This window comes from Scyliorhinus canicula, chromosome 15 (assembly GCF_902713615.1).
Source record: "Scyliorhinus canicula chromosome 15, sScyCan1.1, whole genome shotgun sequence".
Lineage (NCBI taxonomy): Eukaryota > Metazoa > Chordata > Chondrichthyes > Carcharhiniformes > Scyliorhinidae > Scyliorhinus > Scyliorhinus canicula.
In genome coordinates, this window is record NC_052160.1 from 70536657 (window position 1) to 70559879 (window position 23223).

The following is a 23223-nucleotide window of genomic DNA, read 5'->3' on the forward strand; positions in this document are numbered from 1 at the left end:
AGTTTCGATGAAGTATAAAATTATGTATTTGTACAAAAGTCTTTAATAGCTGTGCACCGTGATTATGTAAAATACAGGGTAGGTTAGGCTGGCTATTAAACTTTTGAATTTAACACTGATTATAACCTAGCATTAAATACTTTAAATAAGGGACAGCACAGCTCATTTATACAGTCACAAGTATGAGGCCAAATTATTAAATTGATTTCTGCCTTGAACATGCTCAACGATTGAGATTCCCCAGCACTCTTACGACAGAAAATTCCAAAGATTCACCACTCTCTAAATTGCTCCTCATCTCAATCTTAAATGGTCTACCCTTTATTCTAAGACTGTGTCCCCTGATTCTAGACTCACTAGCAAGGAGAAACATCCCATCCACATCTACCCTGCCACACCCTTTAAGAATTTTAGAAGTTTTAATGAGATCACCTTCTTCAAAACTCCAGAGAATACAGGCCCAATTTCCTAAATATCATCTCATAAGACAATTACGCCATCCTGGGGATTAGCCTGATGAACTTCCAGTGCACTCTCTCATAGAATCATAGAATTTACAGTGCAGAAGGAGGCCATTCGGCCCATCGAGTCTGCACCAGCCCTTACAAAGAGCATCCTACTGAAGCCCACGTATCTGCCCTATCCCCGTAACCCAGTAACCCCCATTAACCTTTTTCAGACACCAAGGGCAATTTAACATGGCCAATCCACCTAAACCGCACATCTTTAGACTGTGGGAGGAAACCGGAGCACCCGGAGGAACCCAGACAGACACGGGGAGAACGTGCAGACTGCGCACAGACAGTGACCCAAGCTGGGAATCGAACCCGGGACCCTGGAGCTGTGAAGCAACTGTGCTAACCATTATGCTACCGTGCTGCCTCTCTGTGGCAAGTATAACCTTCCTTCGGTAAGAAGACCAAACTGTACACAATACTCCAGGTGTGGTCTCACCAGGGCTCTACATAATTGCAGGAAGACATCTTTAGTCCCATATTTAAATCCCCTTGCGATAAAGGCCAACTTTACCTTTCTAATTTCTTGCTGCACCTGCATGCTAACTTTTAGTGACTCATTGACAAAGACACCAAGCTCTCTTTAGACATTGACACTTCCCAAATTCTGACCATATAAGAAATACTTATATAAAACTATCTGTTTTGTTCTATCAAAGTGAGTAACTTCATACTTATTCACTTTATATTCCATCTGCCATGTTCTTGCCTATTCACTTAGTCTGTCCAAATTCCCTCGAGTCTCCATGCATCCTCCTCACAACTTGCATTTCCACCTTTGTGTTATCAGCCAATTTGGAAATATTACATTTGGTCCCCACAGTCAAATCATTGATTATAGATTTTTGAACAGCTGTGGTCCCAGTCCTAATCTTTGTGATACCACACTAGTATCAGCCTGCCATTCTGAGAATTATCTGGTTATTCGTACTCTGTTTTCTATCTGTTAACCAATTCTAAATCCACACCAATATGTTCCCCCCAATCCAATGTGCTTTAATTTTGTTTACTAACTTACTGTCTGGGACCTTATCCAAAGCTTTCTGAAAATCCAAATACACCACATCCACTGGTTCTCCTTTATGTGTGCTACAAGAAATATACTCCAAGAACTCCAACAGGTATGTCAAACGCGAGTTCCCTTTCATAAATCCATGTTGACTCTGCCTAATCATATTATTTTCTCAGTGTTCACTTAACACAGCCTTTACAATAGTAAGAGGGATAATGTTCAAGTCTGACATCAAACTAACAGGTCTGTATTGTCAGTATTCCCTCTCTTTCCATCATTAAATGGTTGGTTTGCTACTTTCCTGTCTGCAGGAACCTTTCCAGAGTCAGTAGTATTTTGAAATATAGTCACCAACGCATCCACTAACTCTATAGCCACCTCCTTCAATACTCTGCAATGTGGCCTATCTGGTTCAAGGGATTTATTAACCTTCAATGCAATAAATTTTTTGAATACTACCTCTTTGCTAAACACAATTTATTTCAGTTCCTCACATTTACAAACCCCTTGGTTCCCTAGTATTTCATGGAGTTTTTCCTGAGCTTCCTCTATGAAGACAGACACAAAATAATTATTTAGTTTCTCTGCCATTTCTCTATTCTCTACACCATTCCTCCCATCTCTGCCTGGAAAGGAATTTGTCCTTGCTAATCTGTTCCTTTTCAAATACCTAGAGAAGCTTTTAGAATCTGCCTTTATGTTTGGCGCTAGTTTGCATTCATATTAATTTTTCCCTTTCTTATAGTCTTCCTTTTCTAGATTCTGAATTGCTCCCAATCCAGATGTTTGCTACTTTTATTTTCTGGCAACCTTATAAGACACTTCCTTTGACCTGATACAATCTTTAATTTATTTTGCTAGCCAGTTAATTCACTTTCCTGTTAGGCTTTTGTGTCTTCGAGGAATGCATATTTCTTGTAGACCACGTAATATTTCTTTAAATACTAGCCATTACTTATCTACTGGCAAAGCCTTTAATGTATTCTCCCAATCCACAATAGCTAACTCGCCCCTCATACCTTCATACCTCCTTTGTTCAGATCTAAGACCCAAGTTTCAGAATGAATTATGTCACTTTCAAACTTGATGTAAAATTCCACCATATTATGGTCACTATTTCCGAAAGGCTCCTTTTCAGCAAGGTTATTAATTAGCCCTTTCTTATTACACAATACTAAATCTTTAATAGCCTGATCCCGCATTGGTTCTTCAATGTACTGCCCCAGACATCCATCTTGTATATACTCCAGGAATTCATGACCACAGAAGTAGAGCTAATTATGTTCATATGTAAATTGAAATTGCCCATTATTACTATGGGTAGCAGGGTGACACTGTTGCCTCACATCACCAGGGCTCAATTCCTGCCTTGTTGTCTGTGTGGAGTTTGCACCTCCTCCTGTGTATGCATAGGTTTCCTCTGGCTGCTCCGCTTTCCTGATTTATCCTGTGCCCACAACTTTACCACCAGAGTATGGTTGCCTATAAACAAATATCACAAAGGTTTGCTGCCCCTTGCTGTTTCTTAGCTCCAGTCAAACAGATTCCACATCTTGATCCAAGATCCTCTCTCACTAATTTTGTTTCTCATTAACAGCACTACCCCACCTTCTTCTCCTTTTTGCCCAGCCTTCCTAAATGATGAACCTTCAACAATGAGTTCCCACAGTGAGGGATGCTTTTTTTGACTTTAATTTTTTTTTTTAATTAATTCAACACAGTGCCAAAGCCACGTCTTCTGCCCAGCCGGCCACTGCATCCAGCCCATCTCTGCACCCGGCAGCCTCCGCTCTCATTCCAACTTCTGGGCCCAACCTCGAATCCAGCCTGCGGGAATTCTCCTGCCTCTGCACACCCGACCCAGGAGCAAACATCTGGGTCAATCTTTTGACTTGAAAGTCACTGAGAATGGAAATTAGGAGCAACGTACAATTGATATCGCCCGTTTTACACTGGACTCCAACTACCAGCCGGAAAATGAGGCTTTGAATGGCTGCTCCAGAACGATCAAATATTAGTCTGGCTCCACTCTGACTGTTTGTTGACAACCCTTAATTGTTCAATTGTTCCACATTATGCAAAACAGCAAGGCAAGTTACCTAACATACTCAAAAAGAACATTCAAATTGACTAAATATTGGTAGTGATTCCATATTTGTAACTGCAGAGCAGTTATCAAATTAATTATACTGGTGCTGCCTTCATTGTAGTGTAATAGAATTAAATAAGATTCAGGCACCACAATGTTTAATGTCAGCAGCTGGGAAGGGGACCTAGAAAAATGGCCAGGAGTTCCTTCAGGGAAGATTTGGCTGCTGTGGATTTTTCAGCACTTTTTTGTTGCATTAATGGATTACTGTTCAAGTAATCGAAAGAGGTCTGCGTCATTTTGAATCAGAATCACCATGCAGTCATAAACCCATGTCATTGACATTTGAAAATATGGTTTTCCCACTTTCTCAGCAAATCTACATTTGGCTGCTCCAAATGTTATCCAGCACTTAGTAAAACCAGCAAGTGCCAGTTTTAAATGGAACGCGCATACATTTTCATTTAATTGCTTCCCTGCAGTTTCAGCACTTCATCTCATGCCAGGAGTGCATTGAATTTGACTCCTTGCGTTCATTAGTGCGATGGTCTCACTTATTTTCCTAATTCTCCCTCTCGCACTCACAGTTTATGCCATAGAATCGAGGATCAGAGAGCAAGTTAATCCGGGTTGTCCTAAAAGTCCCGTAGTCAAAGGTCGGGATGGCTGCTCGGATATTTCAGGTAGAAAGTCCCTGCCTCAATTTTCCTTCCCTTTCAGGCAACTTCCCAAGTTGGGACTGGGAGCTGATAAAACTTTAAAAGAAGCGGTCAAAATTTTCAAACCATGCATTACTACACTTTTCAGTTCTCCAGTTTCTGTCTTCATTCTCCAGTTTTGTAAAGAAGTATAAAAGGAGCTTTAATTGCTATCAATGTCTGCTAAAAAGACTGCTGGATTTAAACTGCCCATTTACAATGAATGACTTGATCCATATGTAAGAGACCATTCAGTAGTTACAGCCTAAACATACTTTAACTTTATGAGTTTATAATCCCTATAGCCACATGAAAAAGGTGCTTTGTAAATATCTCGACGTGCCCTATGTGACATATTACTGAAATTTAAACCAACGACAGAGCTGCTTTCATATTAGGTAGAGACACTGGCCTTTTTTTCCCGGTCGAAGTGTGCTATTTAAGTTCAAGCTATCATAAGCAAAAGGCAATGAATTCCCTTTAATATGCTTCAGCTTACTTAACATTAGAAGTGTAAACACCTCCTGCCCCCAACCCTTTCCGGTGAAAAGTGGGTTTATTGAGAAAATTGTACAAATCATACTAAGACAAGGCAAAATGAAACGGGTAGAAATATACACAGATTCACAAATATTGCAAATTGACAATCCGATATTGATCAATTTTAAATTATTGGAATATAGACAGAACTGCAAACTAATATATGAATAAGAGCATTCTTCTGTATTTTCAATCAGTCGGTTAGCTGGTCTGTCTCAGATGTGACATTTAGGAAGGTTCTAAGTCAAGTCCAGATGCTTCATCATTGAGAGCATGCAGTTACTGGAGGAAAGTCACCAACTCCTTTATAGGTCCTGGCTCAGATCAGAACAGATATTTGATTTGTGCTGTGAAATGGAGATGCAATATTGCTTACCAGGAATAGCACCTCAGCAACCACAACTGGCCGACATTTCCTGCAATCTCAGGGCTTGGATCCAGGAATCATAGTGGGGAAACGCGGAAATGTGGGTTTCCTTAAATGCTGTGCATTTTAACTCTACAGCATTGGTGAAATGTTCTTTCCAGGTTTACCACCCTAATGCCAACCTGATGCCAGGATAGACTGCCTGAAGGGTGGGGAAGGCCTTGGATAAGGCAAATCAGGGATGTTTATTGATGATTGAGGGGCGGGATGGTGAGTAAGGTTTCATGCCTGAACACTGCGGATGTCAACACCACACACGCGGAAGTCAACATCTGAACACCCAGGGGATGGGACACAGTTCCGGGATGGGTCACAGCTCCGGGCTGGGTGAGTGCCATTGGGGGGGGGTTTAAAATTATTCCCAATGTTCCTGATTGTCTGCACAGATTTCCTCAGTTTCCCCTTAAGCTTGGCAAAGAACAGTGTAATGCTAGAGAAATAGTTGTTTGAAAAGTTACAAAATAGTATTGGAACTGCTGTGGAAATTCAGGGACTGTGCATGCTTGTTCCACGTTCATTCAAATAACACCGACAAATAGTTCAGACATCAGCCCTTGCTTTGTTTAGAAGTCTTTCACAATTAAGTTGATTAATCTTCCCACTTGAAACAAAAGCATCACATTTTTATCTCCTGTCCTTTTATCTGTGCTGATCTACATGTCAGAGTGAAGCCTCTTCACCCTATTCCGAATGCCTTTTAATGTGTATTCAAAGACTTATCCGCCAACACTAACACAGTGGGTGTTTTGTGAGCATAACTCATTATTCCCATTGAAAGTCTGAAGCCCAGCCTGATGCCCACAAAAGGGATTGTGTCCTTTCAAGCTTTTTTCCCTCTATTGTGTTGTGACTTTCTGTGACTGCTTGGTTGAAGAATGGCTATTCTGTTTGTTTTACCTACTAACAACAGATCTCTGTTTTGTTTGCAACTACAAAATTGTACCATGTCGACTGTCTATCACATACGTTGCCAATGACATAGCAGACATCAATGCACAGTCCAGTGACTTAGAACATTGCCCTTTCACCTATGGCCACCCAAGTAAAATTTACCATTGAATGTAGAGACAAAATCTCCCTTATTGGTTCACTGAAATTAATATGTCTGTTTCCCAGTGGGTTAAACTGCATCCTTCAAATTTGGAATAATTTGATAACCTCACTCTAAAACACCATCACTCTAAAATGCCATAAACAAGGACAGGAATCTATTCAATTCAGTACATCACATTGATGGAGCACCAATGCTTCGCTCAGGCTGTGTCTCGCTGCTGCCTAACAGCAAAGCAAATGCCTACTTTTGATTAATGTCTACTTTTACATGGCACGCCAATGCATAGCTTTCTCAGATCACCAAAGTGCAGAAAAGCAGGTCTATATGCTTGATTACAACATATCCTTATTACTTAAATCACTAACAGGCCGGATTCTCCGGTCCCTGCCGTTCGCTGGCGGCAGGATTCTAACCTCCCGCCGCTTGTCAATGGGATGTCCCATTGAAACTATACCACATTGCCACGAAACTGACCGACGGGGTGCGGGAAAAGTGAGCTGCAACAACTGGAGAATTCCGGCCAATATCGATGTAAGCAGAACGCATTATAATTCAAATATTTTCCCATTGATAATACAAATTCTGCTTGAGCTCTTAGTCAAAAGGCATCTTGACAAATACATGGATCGGATGGGTTTCGAGGGATACGGCACTAGGAAGTGCTGAGGGTTTTGGCCAAGGGTGGTGTGGTATCTTGGAGGGTCGAGGGGCCTGTTGTGCTATATTGTTCTTTGTTCAAACATTTGCTCTTTGTTCAAACATTAGCAGATTGGGACGGATGGAGTAATGAGTATAAAACAGTCTAAAGTCTGATATTCTCTGGAAGTTCACTAACACAAAAGACTCTGATATCAACTTCTCCATTCTAAATTTGCACAGTGGTTCGCGCTATTGCTTCACAGTGCCAGGGTCCCAGGTTCGATTCCCGGCTTGGGTTACTGTCCGTGCCTGCGTGGGTTCCCTCCGGGTGCTCCGGTTTCCTCCCACAAGTCCCGAAAGATGTGCTGTTAGGTAATTTGGACATTCTGAATTCTCCTTCTGTGTACCCGAGCAGGCGCCAGAATGTGGCAACTAGGGGATTTTCACAGTAACTTCATTGCAGTATTAATGTAAGCCTACTTGTGACAATAGAGATTATTAAAAATTAAAATTCCTGAGTTACACACTGCTAGCTGTTGTTTATGGGCAGCACGGTAGCACAGTGGCTAGCACAGTTGCTACACAGCTCCATCTCGGGTATGATTCCCCGTTTGGGTCACGGTCTGTGTGGAGTCTGCACGTTCTCCCAGTGCCTGCGTGGGTTTCCTCCGAGAATCCGGCTTCCTTCCACAGTCCAAAGATTTGCATGTTAGGTGGATTGGCCATGATCAATTGCCCTTAGTGTCCAAAAAAAGGGTTAGGTTGGGGTTATTGAGTTCCGGGGATAGGATGGAGGTGTGGGCTTAGGTAGTGTTCTCTTTCCATGAACCAGTGCAGACTCGATGGGCCGAATGGTCTCCTTCTGCACTGTCGATTCTATGATTCTCTGATTCAGTGTAACTGACCACTCTGTAATGTTTAGCTCACTGGGCTAAATCGCTGGCTTTTAAAGCAGACCAAGCAGGCCAGCAGCATGGTTCGATTCCTGTACCAGCCTCCCGAACAGGTGCTGGAATGTGGCGACTAGGGGCTTTTCACAGTAACTTCATTGAAGCCTACTCGTGACAATAAGCGATTTTCATTTCATTTCACTTCTTTCCACCAATGGTAGTGCTATTGCACCTCAATTTTGATTTCTCCCAGTTCCTCAACCTCAATTAAGGAGAAATTCCAAGGCTCCAACTGGCTCTACAAACAGCATCTAGCGAAGTTTCTGGAAGCGGGAAAAGAGGAAGGCACTTGATTGTGCGGGAAATTAAATGTCAGCTTCCTGGTAATAAGATGAAAGCCAGGTCATCAGTTGGTGGTGGTTTAAAGGCAGATTATGGTTCCACTAGCAGGCTCCCAAGCAGCAGGAGCCCCACTTTAATGCTTCAGTCATGCTTCACAATTAAACACAATATGGTCACCAGATTAAATTGTAACTTTGCGAGTAAGTTAGCAGCAAACAAGAAACATGTGCCTTCAGAGTCACAACTGGTTAAAGGTGGCGTGCAGTAGGCAAGGTAGTCTACCTCGCCTGGACCTTTCAGAAGCTTTGACAAAGATCCATCCAGACTCGAAAGGTTAGCTCCCTTCTCTCTCCACAGATGCTGTCAGACTTGCTGAGATTGTCCAGTATTTTCTCTTGCTGTTTGAGGGAGTCTACCTGATGGAAAGGAGCAACCTTTCACGTATGGGGGAACGTTGATGGACCAGGAATAGGAGGCGGAGTTGTTGCATTAAGCTCAGGTGTCGCTACCCAGGGAGGTGGGGGAAGAGATGGGCATGGCTGCCTGTTGAAGGGAGGTGGATGACAGAGGGAACGTCAATCACTACCAAAGGCGGTTCTAACATGATGGAGGTGAGATCAAGCATGGTTGATGGCAGGTCAATGGTGAAGCCGGGGGAATTGAGGGTAACCGAGCCAGGTCAAGGGTGAGAGAGGGGAGAGTTGGGGATGTTTGGCAGGTCAAGTGTGAAGGCGGGCAGGTCCAAGGTGCTGGAGGACAGATCAATATTGAGAGGGAGAGGTGGGAGGGTACAGCTCTAGAACCATACAAACCCTACAATGCAGAAGGAGGCTATATGTCCCATCAAGTCTGCACGAACACCATGAAAAAACACCCGAGCGAGACCATTCCCCCGCCCCATCCCCATAACTCCACATAACCTGCACGTCTCTGGACAATAAGGGGCAGTTTTATCATAGTCAATCCACTTGCACATTTTTGGACTGTGGAGGAAACCTACGCAGACACTGGGAAAACATTCAAACCTCATACAGTCACCCAATGCAGGAATTGAACCCGGGTCGCTGGCACTGTGAGGCAGCATTGTTAACCACTGTGCCACAGTGTCGCTCTAGGTTCATAGTTGATCAAGATTAATGGTCGGTGCCTTGAAAGTCACAGAAGGCAGGACTAGTGTGATGGAGGGAGGGTAATGGGGGTTGGAGGAAAGGTCAAAGGTGATTAAGTTTCATGGCTTGAAGCTCTGAGGTTCCAGGTATGACAGATGGGGAAGGCGTGGCACTGGCCCAGATTTAATATTCCCCTCTTAGACGGGTTTTCCCATGCTGCTAGCTTGATGCCTGGTCAGGAGTGGATCCCATGTCCATGGTTGCAATTACCTCTAAGGGTAATACCTGGAGGAGGAGAATATGCAAGGCAGATGCAGGCATATGAGAGTAATATACTAAGGACAGCACGGTAGCACAAGTAATTAGCACTGTGACTTCACAGCACCAGGGTCCCAGGTTCAATTCCCTGCTGGGTCACTGTCTGTGCGGAGTCTACACGTTCTCCCCGTGTCTGCACGGGTTTCCTCCGTGTGCTCCGGTTTCCTCCCACAGTCCAAAGACATGCAGGTTAGGTGGATTGGCCATGATAAATTGCCCTTAGTGACCAAAAAAAGGTAGAAGGGGTTATTGGGTTACAGGAATAGGGTGGAAGTGAGGGTTTAAGTGGGTTGGTGCAAACTTGATGGGGCGAATAGCCTCCTTCTGCACTGTATGTTCTATGATACTACTAATTCAAAGTCACTTAGCTCAAATTTAATGAGGTGGTGGTGTTGTAGTGGTAATATCACTGGACGAGTAACCCAGAAACCAGGGTAATGTGGGTTCAAATCCCACCATGGCAATTTAAATTCAATTAATAAAGATCTGGAATTGAAAGGTAGTAAATTCTCATCGATTGTTGTAAAAACCCATCTGGTTCACTGATGTCCTTTGAGGAAAGAAATCTGCCTTATCCGGTCTAGCCTACATGTGACTCCAGACAATGTGGTTGACTCTTAAACTGCTCTCTGAAATGGCTAACTCAGTTCAAGGGGCAATTAGAGAAGGGGAACAAATGCTGGCCTTGCCACCAACAATGAAAGAGTAAATCAATTAATCATACGGCACCACAGACACCTGTTTTAGTCCTGCTGCTTAATTTGAATCATTGAATTTTTTATTTTAAACATAAAACAACTTTAATTCAACAGCTGAAGAGCCCCCGCTCTGTGCTGTAAAACTCAGTGACTCCATGATAAATTTAAAGAGGTTATGGCAAAAGCACATGGGTCAAGAACTCTTTCAGAGAACGGACTTTGATCTGATGGGCTGAATGGCCTTGATGGATGCTTCCACAGTAGTCAATTCTTCTAGAAATCCTCAGGATTTAAAAAAATACAAACTATTTTGCTTTGATCTCCAGAGACCCCTTTGCTGTGTAACCTGTAAATTTGATATCGAGATCTCAATTTTATTAAAAGGGAACAAAGTCCCATAGCGAGCACGTTTATCCGCATGTTTCCCAGCGCTCATAGCGCCGGGAAACACAAGACTATAAAATGCCACTTGTGTTTGATAGGGGGCCTCAGCGGGGAAAGCGCAGCAGAGGCCGCACGTGGCCCTATTTTGTGCATCGAGGAGCTCTGCTCGCTGGAACTCCTCAGTGTAGCTGGAGATCAGGATGCCATTTAAAAATGGTATATCACCAAGGCCCCCTGACCCAACCCTACTACCCCCCAACGCTCCAACACACTACCGCGCCCACCCCAACCACCTGCACAGGACACCCCCACCAGCTGGCAGTGCCAACCTGGCACCCTGCCAGTGTCCCTGCCAGCTGGCAGTATCACCTGGGCACCTTGGAAGAGCCAGGCTTGCACAAAGGAGGCACTGCCAGGGTGCCCAGGTGGCACCAATAGTGTCAGGGTACCACCCTGCCGAGAGGGCATGTACCTGGTGCCTCCAATTCCCTGGGAGACCCCCCACGAGTGCCATTCCATCTGGCCCCCATTTCTGCTGGCCAGTACTGAACAGTGCTCACCTGAGGTCTCGAGTCAAAGGGGATTGATCCCACACTTCGGGTAACCCGGGAACCTGCACATTAAAATGAGACTAGCTGTCTCGTTTTAACATGCAGATTTGCTGAAAAGTGATTCCACCCATAATGGACGGGATTTACACTGCACATCTCACGAGATCACGTTAGATCTTGAGAGGCATTGTGAGCTGGTTAGATCCTGGGAGTAGGGTCTCCCGGCATCTATTGGCTCCGCTGTGCCAGAGCGAGCTGCTATTCGGGCACAGCGTGGCCATAAAATTGTGTCCCAAAGCTTGGCATTAGTTAATTGCTGCTTCTTCACTTTATCCATCCCACACTTTTCTTTTCAGACTCATCACTATCTCGCAATGTGGGCCTTCAGTTTTCATCCAGATTTGCCTGTTGTTTTTTTTAAAAAGTTCTTTTGTATATGCCGTTCCAACAAACGTTCAAGGAAGTTGAACATTTAATTGAGAGTTTTAGCCTTCATGGAACAGAAAGTTATTTGTAAATTAGTTCCACCCTCTGCACCACCAATGAAAAAGCAAAATGTGACTTACCTCAAAGGTCATGCCTTTGGTTAAACAGAGCTGTCTCACTGCATCCGTGACTTGCTCTACACTCGAATATCTTGTCTTTTTCCCTTTACCGCTCTCTCTCTCAAACAGCAGAGTGCTGTGCTGGGATGTCTTTTGTTCCACTGTTAAGAAACACAATTGCTGATTCACAAATTGCCAAATGTGAAACCACAGTCAATGAGACAGTGCAGGTTTCGAGGCTTCCATTACAATGAAAGAAAGACATTTGTACAGCATCCTTCACAACATCTGGATGGGTTCAACATACTTTGCTGCTTCTAAAACGTAACCATGTAGCCAATTTGCAAGCCACAAGCAATAATTAGATTTCTGGGTCATAGGGACCATTTTCAGGGATGGTGGTACAAGGGGGATGGGTTACACCTGAACAAAAATGGGTCCAGCGTCCTTGCAGAGAGGTTTGCTAGTGCTGTTGGGGAGTGTTTAAACTAACTTGGCGGGGTGGGGGAGACAGCAAGCGAGTTAGGAAGGCATAGAATCGCTAGACCATTTAGTCACATGGGATTTTGGCAAGATTGAATGGTATTTATTTTGATGCAAGGAGTCTGGCGCACAGGGCAGATGAGTTGAGGGCACAAATTAAAACATAGGGGTATAATGTCTTTGCTGTCACTGAGATATGATTGAGAAAGCGAGGCAGGGTTGGCAGTTCACTATTCCAGGATATAGGACCATTCGTCGAATCAGGGGAGGTAGGAAAAGAGGAAGGGGTGTCACAATTTTGATCAGGGAATAAATTACAGCAGTAGGGAGGGATGATATTTTAGAAGATTCTTTAACTGAGGTAGAACTTAAGAACTAAAAAAGAGTCATCACATTGCTGCTTTTGTTCTATTGGTCCCCTAACAATCTGAGAGAAATAGAAGAGTAGATATATGGATAAATTTCAGTGAAGCGTAAAAGTAATGGGGTAGTGATAGTGGGGGATTTCAACTTCCTCAATATTAATTGGGGTAGCTATAGTGTGAAAGGTTTAGAGGGAGCAGAATTCTTCAAATGTGTCTGGTGGCACAGCGTTTAGCACTGCTGCCTCACAGCACCAGGGACCCTGTTCAATTCCGACTTTGAGAGATTGCCCGAGTGAAGTTTGCAATTTCTATCCCTGTCTGCATGGGTTTCCTCCGGGTGCTGCGGTTACCTCCTACATTCCAAAGATGTACAGGTTAGGTGCATTGGCCATGCTAAATTGCCCTAATGTCCAGGGATGTATAGTTTAGGTTACAGGGATAGGGTGGTGAGTGAGCCTAGATAGGTGCTCTTTCAGAGGATTTGTGCAGACTCGATGGGTTGAATGGCCTTCTTCTGCACTGTAGGAATTCTATGGTTCTATGGGGAACCTTTTAAGCCAGTATGTAGAAGGTCCTACAAGAGAGGGATTGGTCCTGGACTTAATTTTAGGTACCAAAGTCGGGTAAGTGGCTGAAGCATCAGCTGGGGAGCATTTTGCAGAGTGATCATAACTCTGTTAGATTTAAGATTGTTGTGGAAAAGTTCAAGAATGGGCGTCAAAGTTCTAAATTGGGAGAAGGTTGATTTTAATAGGATCAGATATGATTTGGCCGGAGCGGACTGGAGCAGATACCTTGAGGTAAATCTGTGACAGAACAGTGGGACCCATTCAAGAAGGAAATAGAGAGAGTACAAGGCCAACATGTTCTAATCAAGAGAAAGGATGGGATCAACAAATCTAGTGAACTCTGGATATCGAGGGATATACAACATTGGAATCAGGAGAAAACGGCAGGCTTATGGCAGATATCTTGGGCTCAAAACAGTAGAAACCCTAAAGGAGTACAGAATGTGCAAGATGGAGCTTAAAAAGGAAATTAGGAGAGCAAAAGGGGGACATGAAAGAATACTGGGAGGGAAAATAAAGGAAAATCCGAAACTGTTTTATAAGTACAATAAAAGAGTAAAGGATAACTGGGGAAAGAGTTGGGCCCAATAAGGACCACAGTGGTAATTTGTGTGTGGAGCCGGAGGACGCAGATAGGGTTGTAAATGAATATTTTGTGTCGATGTTCACGAGTGAGAGAGGTGTGGGTATAGAAATCAGGAAGAAGGACTGTGATAAAAGTAAAAAAATTAACATAGCCAGATAGGAGGTTCTGAGTGGTTTGCCAGGCTTAAAAGTAAATAAACCTGCAGGGCCAGATGAAATATATCCCAAACTGTTGAGTGAGGCAAGGGAGGAGATAGCAGGGGCACTGGCAATAATTTTCAATTCCTCTCGGGCCACAGGAGAGATGCCGGAAGATTGGATGATAGCCAATGCGTTCTATCATGTCTGTGCTGGTCAAAACCAACGACCTAACTATTCAATTTTCCAACACTTCGTCCATATACCTTGTATGCCTTGGCATTGCCGTCCATATACCTTGTATGCCTTGGCATTGCAAGGGCACATCTGCCTCCACCACCCATTCAGGCAGTGAATTCCAGACTCCCACCACCCTCTGGGTGAAAGGTTTTTCCTCACATCCCCTCTAAACCTCCTGCCCCTTACCTTAAATCTATGTCCCCTGGTCATTGACCCATCCACCAAGAGGAAACATTTCTTCCTGCCTACTCTATGTCCCTCAATTTTATACATGCCAATCATGGCACCCCTCAGTCTCCTCTGCTCCAAGGAAAACAACCCCAGTCTATCCAATCTCTCCATAACTAAAATCTCCAACCCAGGCATCATCCTGGTAAATCTCCACTGCACATTTTCCAGTGCTATCACATCTCTCTTATAATGTGGATTCCAGGACTGCCCACAATATTAGCTGTGGACGAACCAATGTTTTATACAGTTCCAGCACAATCTCCCTGTTCTTAAACTCTTTACCTCGGCTAATAAAGGCAAGTATATCATATGCCTTCTTAACCAATTTATCCTCCTGCCCAGCTACTTTAAGGGACTAGTATACATGCACACCAAGATCCCACTGATCCTCGGTGCTTCCCAGGGTCGTGCCATTGATCATGTATTCCCTTGTCTTGTCTGTCCTGCTCAAATGCATCACCTCATCGCTGGCTTTGAAAGCAGACCAAGGCAGACCAGCAGCGCGGGTTCAATTCCCATACCAGCCTCCCCGAATAGGCGGCGGAATGTGGCGACTAGGGGCTTTTCACAGTAACTTAATTGAAGCCTACTTGTGACAATAAGTGATTTTCATTTCATTTCACACTTGCCTTCATTGGACACGGCTTCGAGTATAAAAACTGGCAAGTCATGCTACAGTGGTATAGAATCTTGGCATGACTGCACTTGGAATATTGCGCACAATTCTGATCGCCACACTACCAGAAAGATGTCGAGGCTTTGGAGAGGGTGCAGAGGAGGTTTACCAGGATGTTGCCTAGTCTGGAGGGTGTTAGTTATGTGGAGAGGCTGAATAGACTCGGATTGTTTTCATTAGAAAAAATGGGGATTGAGGGGTGACCTGATAGAGGTCTACAAGATTATGAGGGGTACGGATAGAGTGGATCGGCAGGCACTCTTTCCTAGGGTGGAGGGGTCAATCACCAGGGGCATAAGTTTAAGGGCCGTGGGGCAAAGTTTAGACGAGATGTGCGAGGCAGATTTTTTATGCAGAGGGTGGTGAGTGCCTGGAACACATTGCCAGGGGAGGTTGTGGAAGCAGGTACATTAACGGTGTTCAAAAGGCATCTTGACAAACAGATGTATAGGATGGGTATAGAGGGAGATGGCACAAGGAAGGGCAGAGGGTTTTGGCAAAGGTTGGTATCCTAACTGGTACAGGCTTGGAGGGCCGAAGTTCCTGTGCTGTATGGTTCTTTGTTCTTGTCCTGACTGAATTCAATTTGCCCCTGATCAGCCCGTTTGACCAGCCATCTATATCCTCCTGTAATCGAAGGCTATCCTCCTCACTATTTACCACCCCACCTATTCTTACAATCATCAACAAATTTACTCATCAACCCTCCCACATTCAAGCATACGAGTGCGCTCTAACCAAAAACGGAGTCCATGATGAGCGTGATCAGCAGGGTCACGGTGGCACAGTGATTAGCACTGCTGCCTCACAATGCCAGGCATCCGGGTTCAATTCTGGCATCGGGTGACTGTCTGTGTGGCGTTTGCACTTCCTCCCTGTGTCTGCGTGGGTTTCCTCCGGGGGGTGCTCAGATTTCCTCCCACAGTCCAAATATGTGCAGGTTAGGTGGATTGGCCATGCTAAATTGCCCCTTAGTGTCCAAGGATATACAGATTAGGTTGTGGGGATGGAGCGGGCATAGATGGGGTGTTCTTTCGGAGGGTCAGTTCAGACTCGTTGGGCTGAATGGCCTCTTCCGCACGGTCAGAATTCTATGGATCTCACTCAATTGCTGACTACCTGGCTTCTCAGTCACTATCAACTTTCCTTTCAATACAACAGATCTCCTCCCATCACCTAAAAATAAAACCTCTCTCCATGTCCCATCTCAAATCTCCCTTTCCTCTCCAAAGTCTGCAATTTGCTGTCACATCCCAGATCCATGCCCACCTTTCTTACAGATTTCTTCCTAAATATTTCCAATCGGGTTTATTGTCCCAAGCAAGGTGCCAACCAGCTTTAATCCAAATTACATCCTCTGCGACTGTGACCATTATTATCACTTCACTCCTCTTCCTCTGTCCCGCTGTAGCCTTTGGCTGGGGTCGCAACAAGCTCTAGTCACGGATTCACCTACTTGGCGACATCATCTGAAGAGATGGGGTGAGCTTTCACATCTATGCTGACAGCATCCAGTTCTACCTACTTCTCCACAACCTTTCAATCTCTCCACTGCCTTAGTAATATCAAACTCTCCGATACCCATCCTGGGAAGAATTACATTTCCGTTCAGCTAAGCATTGGGAAGACCAAAGCCATTATCTTCAGCCCCCAGCAGACATTCTGACTCCATATTCTTTCCAACATCAAGGCCACCAACGCCCCCTCAAACATCCTCCACTTCCATCCCTGCTTTAGCTAATCTCCTTCTGAAATCTGAAGACTAAAATGCCTTTTGGTTTGCCTCTTATCGTTAACGCCCATAAACCTCGCCTCATTCAAAGTTCTGCTGCCGGGATCTTACCCTACATCAAGTCTTATTCCACCATCAGTCCTCTGCTAGCTCACCCACCTTGGTTCCTTGTCGATCAATGCCTCAAACTTAAAATTCTCATCCTCATTTAAGTTCCTTTATGGTTTTGATACCCCTCCCTCCTTCCATATCTGTAAGCTCCTCCAGCCCCCTCCACTCTTTGAACTCTGAGTCAGGGCTCTCTTTGTCCCATCATCGATAGGCATGCTTTCCGCTCAGTAGGCCTAAAGCCCAGAAACACCAACTTTCCACCTTCCTCTTAAGATCCCTCTTAAAACTCATCTGTTTTACCAAAAATGTGATCACCCCTTTTAATATCTCCAGCCTTGGTTCAGCATTCAATTTTTTCTCAATGTACGCCGGAATTCTCTGGATTTTCACTGGCAGCGAGATTCTCTGGTGCCGCTGGCCCACGGGTTTCCTGGCGGTGTGGGGTGGCTTCAGTGGGAATTCCTATTGACAGCGGCTGGAGCAGAGAATCCTGCCGCCAGCGAACAACGCGCTGCCTCCCGCTGCAGAGAAGCACGCGGTTGGGAGACCAGAGAATCCCACCCGGAATCTAAAGAAAATATACAGCACAGGATCCACTTATTGAGTCAATTTTCTTGGCATGCGCTTCCATTGATAGAACTAACCAGCCAACTGCGCTAAACCAGCCCCCTCCCTTCTATGATGCTTCTGCTGACAGCGGTAGAGATTGACCTTCCCTGTGCCATTCAGTTCTCTCCCTCCGTGCCACAACCCATCATGAAGCCGCCATGACCCGACATCCCTCCATCTGACATTCGCGCCCAGACCTCACCCAGATAGCACCAGCCGAGCTTAATGCAACAGCTCAGCTTCCTCACCTCCTCATCCAACAAAGTTCTCCAGACGTCAACTGCACTCCAAATCCACAAGGAAGACAACCTCACCTGCTGCATGGCACCCTTACCTTCTCATGAATCTGAATTAAGGCACATGCTCCTAATTTGCTGCCCACTTAAATCGCAAAGATTCCATTAAACCTGGTGTTTTACTGAGTATGCATGACATGGTAATTAAAAATAGGTTTCTGGGCGGCATGGTGGCGCAGTGGTTCACACTGCTGCCTCACAGCGCCAAGGTCCCAAGTTCGATCGCGGCCCTGGGTAACTGTCGGTGTGGTGTTTGCACATTCTCCCCATGTCTGTGTGGGTTTCACCCTACAACCCAAAGATGTGCAGGTTCGGAGGACTGGTCATGCTAAATTGCCCCTTAGAAAAAAAAAAACAGGTTCCTATCACTTGTTGGGGAACAAGATCTACTGTTAATCCACCGCTGATTTACTTCCAAACTATTACCCCTTCGGTAAGCTGCCATTTCACCTCCTGCACAATTGAATGCCCCTTTCGCCTCATTTCCCACTCCCAGGAGCTTTACTAGATGCAGCCCACTATCTCACTGTTCTAGAAGTTGCATACGGTGCTCTGGTCTGGACTGAAATAAGCTTAGAGCAACCCATTCACCTTGTAGAATGACAAAATATATTTGTTTATATATTACTGTTGTCGATAGTCACTGCCCTCGATTCAAGCTTCGCTGCTTCCATATTTGATGTTCTACGGCTTGAATTTAACCACAAGAGATCAGTAAATAATTGGTCAAGATTGTGATGACTGCCTGGAAAATGAGCCCAGCAGTCCCCAAAGAAAGGGCCTAGTCAAAGAACATAACTGAAAGAAGCATTTCATGAATCAGGATTTAATAAGAGCCAGTCCGCAGGATTTCTCAAGGTCAGATCAAACATGGTAAATATCAGAGGACAGGTAGGAGGAAATACAATGGATATGATTCATATGGGTTTTCAAGACATATTTAATAAGGTGCTATATTATATATTTAAATAAAGATAAGGGTAGATGGAATTATGATAAATGGAACTTTACTGAGAATAGCAAATGGTAGCATAAAAGGACATTTTACAGATTGAAAGATGTGAGTGGTTCTCCACAAGGATCTGTGAGATCTAAACATAGAAATTAAAGGAAACCTATGAATCCCACTTTATGACCATTTTTCTACTCAACTGTACAGTGCAATGTATAGTTTAATTTTGAAAACAATAGCCTGTACCATTCAAAAATGGCTACGTGTAGAAACTTTAATTTGAGCTCCCCTCTCTATTCCAGAGTTGAATATTCGTTCCATTTATTTATGCTGCAAAATCTTTATGAGAGCTAAAATGTACCAACACAGCTTGGTAGTCCAACACAGTTTGCCGACACACACGGTGACCATGTGATTCAAGATACCAATGGCACCAGTGCTAAATGCTGGCTTTGGATACGGATTATTCCAGAAGACAAAGATGTGCAGGTTAGGTGTGGTTATGGGGATAGGATGGGGGAAATGGGCTTAGGTAGGGTGCTCTTTCAGAGGTTCGGTGCCGACCCAATGGACCGAATGGCCTCCTTCTGCACTGTAGGGATCCTATGGCTCTGTGGAATGGGTGCTGAGTTCTGCTTTGCATTCAGTATTTCTAACTCACCTCTGGGCATGGGTGATGCTTCTTCCATCTTTAGAAGCTTCAGTGTCGTGACAATCTCTGTCTTTGCTCCTTTACCTTCTTTGGAGAAGGGTCGAAAGACATTCGACTCGTTGCAAGTGGCCATTTCTATGATTCCACCTTTATAACTTTGTGTGCATTCCAACTGGGAATCCAGAATCTGCTGATGAGACTAACATAGAGCAATGAAACATCAGATGGATTAATAGTCTCCATTTCGTCCCTACACAAACACTCTTGTTTTTATAATAGAACATACAGTGCAGAAGGAGGCCATTTGGTCCATCGAGTCTGCACCGACCCACTTAAGGCCTCATTTCCACCCTATCCCCATAACCCCTCCAACCTTTTTGGACACAAAGGGCAATTTATCAGGGCCAATCCACCTAACCTGCACATCTTTGGACTGTGGGAGGAAACCGGACCCCCTGGAGGAAACCCACGCGCACACGGGGAGAACGTACAGACTCCGCACAGACAGTGGGGGGGAATCAAACCTGGGACCCTGGCGCTGTGAAGCCACAGTGCTAACCACTGTGCTACCATGCTGCCAGTTATTCGAATAGCCATTTTCTCTTTCACATATTATACCAACAAGATGATTTAATATACTAGTAATGATAACTTGCAAGTGTCGTGGCTTTAACTTGATAGTTCAAAAGTTGACTTGTTTATTATCTCTTCCAACAAGTTATTTACAGTTTGTCTTTGCATCTCAGAATTCTCATCAGAAGGAAGCCATTTGGCCCATTGAGTCTGCACTGGCCCTCTGAAAGAGCATTCTACCAAATCCCACTCCCCTGCCTTATCCCTGCAACCTTGCACATTCTCTCTTTTCAAATAGCAATCTAATTCCTTTTTGAATACCTCGATCAAACCCGCCCTCCACCACCCTCCCAGGAAATTTCTTACAGACTCTGGGTGAAAAATCTTTTCCTCACATCACTTTTACTCCTTTTGCCAATTATTTTGAATCCATGCCATCTGGTTCCTGATGCTGTCTTGAGAGGAAACAGTTTTTCACTATTTACCCTGTCCATACACCTCAGGATTTTGAATATCTCTATCGAGCCTTATCTCAGCCTTCTTTTCCCCAAGGAAAACAATCACAACCTCTCCAATCTATACTTTAACCCTTCTTTATCCCTGGAATCATTCTTGGGAATCTCCTCTGTTCTATTTCCAATGCTTCACATCCTTCCTTAAGTATGGAGACCAGAACTGGATACAGTCTCCAGATGAGATCTAATTAGTGTCTTATACAAGTTCAACACAACATCCTTACTCTCAAAACGTTATTAATAGGGAAATTGAGTACAAGATACCATATGCCTTATTAACTGCTCTCTCAATATGCCCTGCCATCTTCAATGGCTTATGTACATATACAACAAAGTATTTCTATTCGTGCACCTCCTTTAGAATTTCTCTCTTTATTTTGTGCTGTCTCTCTATATTCTTCCTGCCAAAATGAATTATCTCACACTTCTCTGCACTGAACTACATTTGCCACTTGCTTGCCCAGTCCATCACTATGTCTATGTCCCTTTGAAGTTCAAGAAAATCTCATCGCAGTTGACAATGTTCCAAATCTTCAAATTTTGAAATCATGCCCTAAACGCCAATCTAGATCATTAATATATATCAGGAAGAGCAAGGGTCATGACCCTGAGCCTTGGGGAACTCCACTACAAATCTCCCTCCAATCTGAAAAACAACTATTTATCACTACTCTCTATTTTCTGTCACTCAGCCACCTTCTTACCCAAGTGACTACTTTCTCTTTTATTCCATGTGCTAGAATTTGTTTACAAGTCTGTTGTGTGGCATGGTCTAAAATGCCTTTTGAAAATCCATATGCACCAAATGAACAGCATTGCCCTCATCAACCTTCCCTGTTACCTCCATTCAGAAGCTATCTTTTTAGATATTTGTTGAGGGATTAATCTATCGATCTATTAACTGATACAGTACGATTTTAAAGTAGGTAAGTACAATGCTTTTATTATAAGATGTCAGAGAAAAGTCACATTAATCTTAACATATGATGGTAAAGGTTATGCTTACTGCAGAATTGGGTAGAGCTACTGACTGCAATGAAGTGACAGCCATTGAGCGTCGTGAACAATCATTTAGATTTTTAAACTTCACAAGGAGGGAACCTTGCACCTTATATGTAGACAAACACTTGCCCGAAATATCAACCTGTAGAAAAATTATTAAAACAAAAAGTTATAAATATATTATAGCATAATATACTAATTGGAATTGACAAGAGATGTTCCAGAATGCAGCAAAAATAATTAAACCCCCATCGTTTTATATCTTATGTAAATTATATTTTGCAGAGCACTTACAGGAACTTCAAGTTGTTCTCTCCACCTCCCTTTTTTTAATAAATTTTCTTTTTCCAATTAAGGGGCAATTTAGCATAGCCAATCCACCTAACCTGCACATCTTTGGGTTGTGGGGCGGAATGTGCAAACTCCACACGGACAGTGACCCAGACCGGAATTCAAACCTGGGTCCTCAGCTCTCCAACTCCCTGTCTAAACCCCTCCACCTCTCAAAACCACATGGCAATCCTTGTCTCAGTCAATATTTCAGTTTTACCCCATTAATATTTCCTTCCTGGCCCAACATTAGTTTCCCTTTGTGCCTACATGTGAAAATAGTGTGAAGGTGTTTCTATCTGAAAAGACAAAATGTAAATGTTTGATGTTGTTGCTGTTGTTGGCCCAGAGACAGTACCAGGACTAGAGTGAAAAGCTGCACATTTAGTGTCATGCAACAAACATAAGTTTCCTGCCCTAAATCTGCATGTGACAACAGTGCGGGAGACAGGATCAGTTAAATAGGCAAGAGAGAGATTTCCGAAGGGTTCGGAGCATAGCATTTTCAAAAGCAGCCAGTATATCGACAATAAGATATCAATATACCTGTTGCAACACCAAAGTAATTTTATTGCTTTTCAGCACAAGTCTGGAACTGTAATGTATTATGAGGTGCACACCTATCTATGAGACTCTGTTATGCTTTGTGACAGTGGCCAGAATATTATGGTCCCTCCCACATGGTGGGATATTACAGTCCCAGCAAAATGAATGGCCAAAACGTTCTGATGACTTCATGTGGTATTTGAGTTGGTGAGGAATGCTGTAATCTGGTTTCTTCTTGGGTTCAATCCCAATGTTTGCTCATCAACCGCTAAGAATTCTGAAAGGGCTCTTTTGGAATCTGTAGTAAAGCTAACTTCAAATTTCTTTTCTGAAAATTCCCTTAAATATCCATAAACTCATACTATATTTTATTTAGTTCATGAAGTGTGGGATTTCAGCAAGTAAATGTGGCAAATTCTTATTCAACCAAAATATATACACCTGAAGATAAAAAGAAATCCCACTTAATGTAGTCAGTGGGAGCTCTCTTTGAATGAAAACACAGATTTGTGCCAGTGGCAACAATGTCGGTTAATCGTCAGACATTACTGAATTCTCTGAATAACTTTCCGACTTGGGAGCAAAGAGACCTTGTTACATCTGGGTTTTATTTTTAAACTTCTCACTGCACAATTCCATATTCAGGAGCTTGAACTAATCCAAGTCCAATACATCTTTACCAATCGTGATGATGAATATTACTCACAAAATCAAATTAAAAGACCAGAAACATGATCAATAATTCATGGATTAATAATTGATCATTTGAAGTTAAAAATACTACATTTATATATAATGTCCTTAATT

General features: G+C 43.6%; 1 protein-coding gene across 1 annotated transcript in view; it reads right to left on the reverse strand.

Moving 5' to 3' along the window:
• LOC119978346 overlaps nucleotides 1-23223 on the reverse strand; it is a 439995-nt gene that overhangs the window by 361579 nt on the left and 55193 nt on the right. The window contains exons 6-8 of the mRNA XM_038819919.1: nucleotides 21545-21682; nucleotides 19460-19649; nucleotides 11833-11972 (exon numbers count right to left, since the gene is read on the reverse strand). Coding sequence (XP_038675847.1) covers nucleotides 11833-11972; nucleotides 19460-19649; nucleotides 21545-21682 — 468 coding nt within the window. The remainder of the gene's footprint in view (nucleotides 1-11832; nucleotides 11973-19459; nucleotides 19650-21544; nucleotides 21683-23223) is intronic.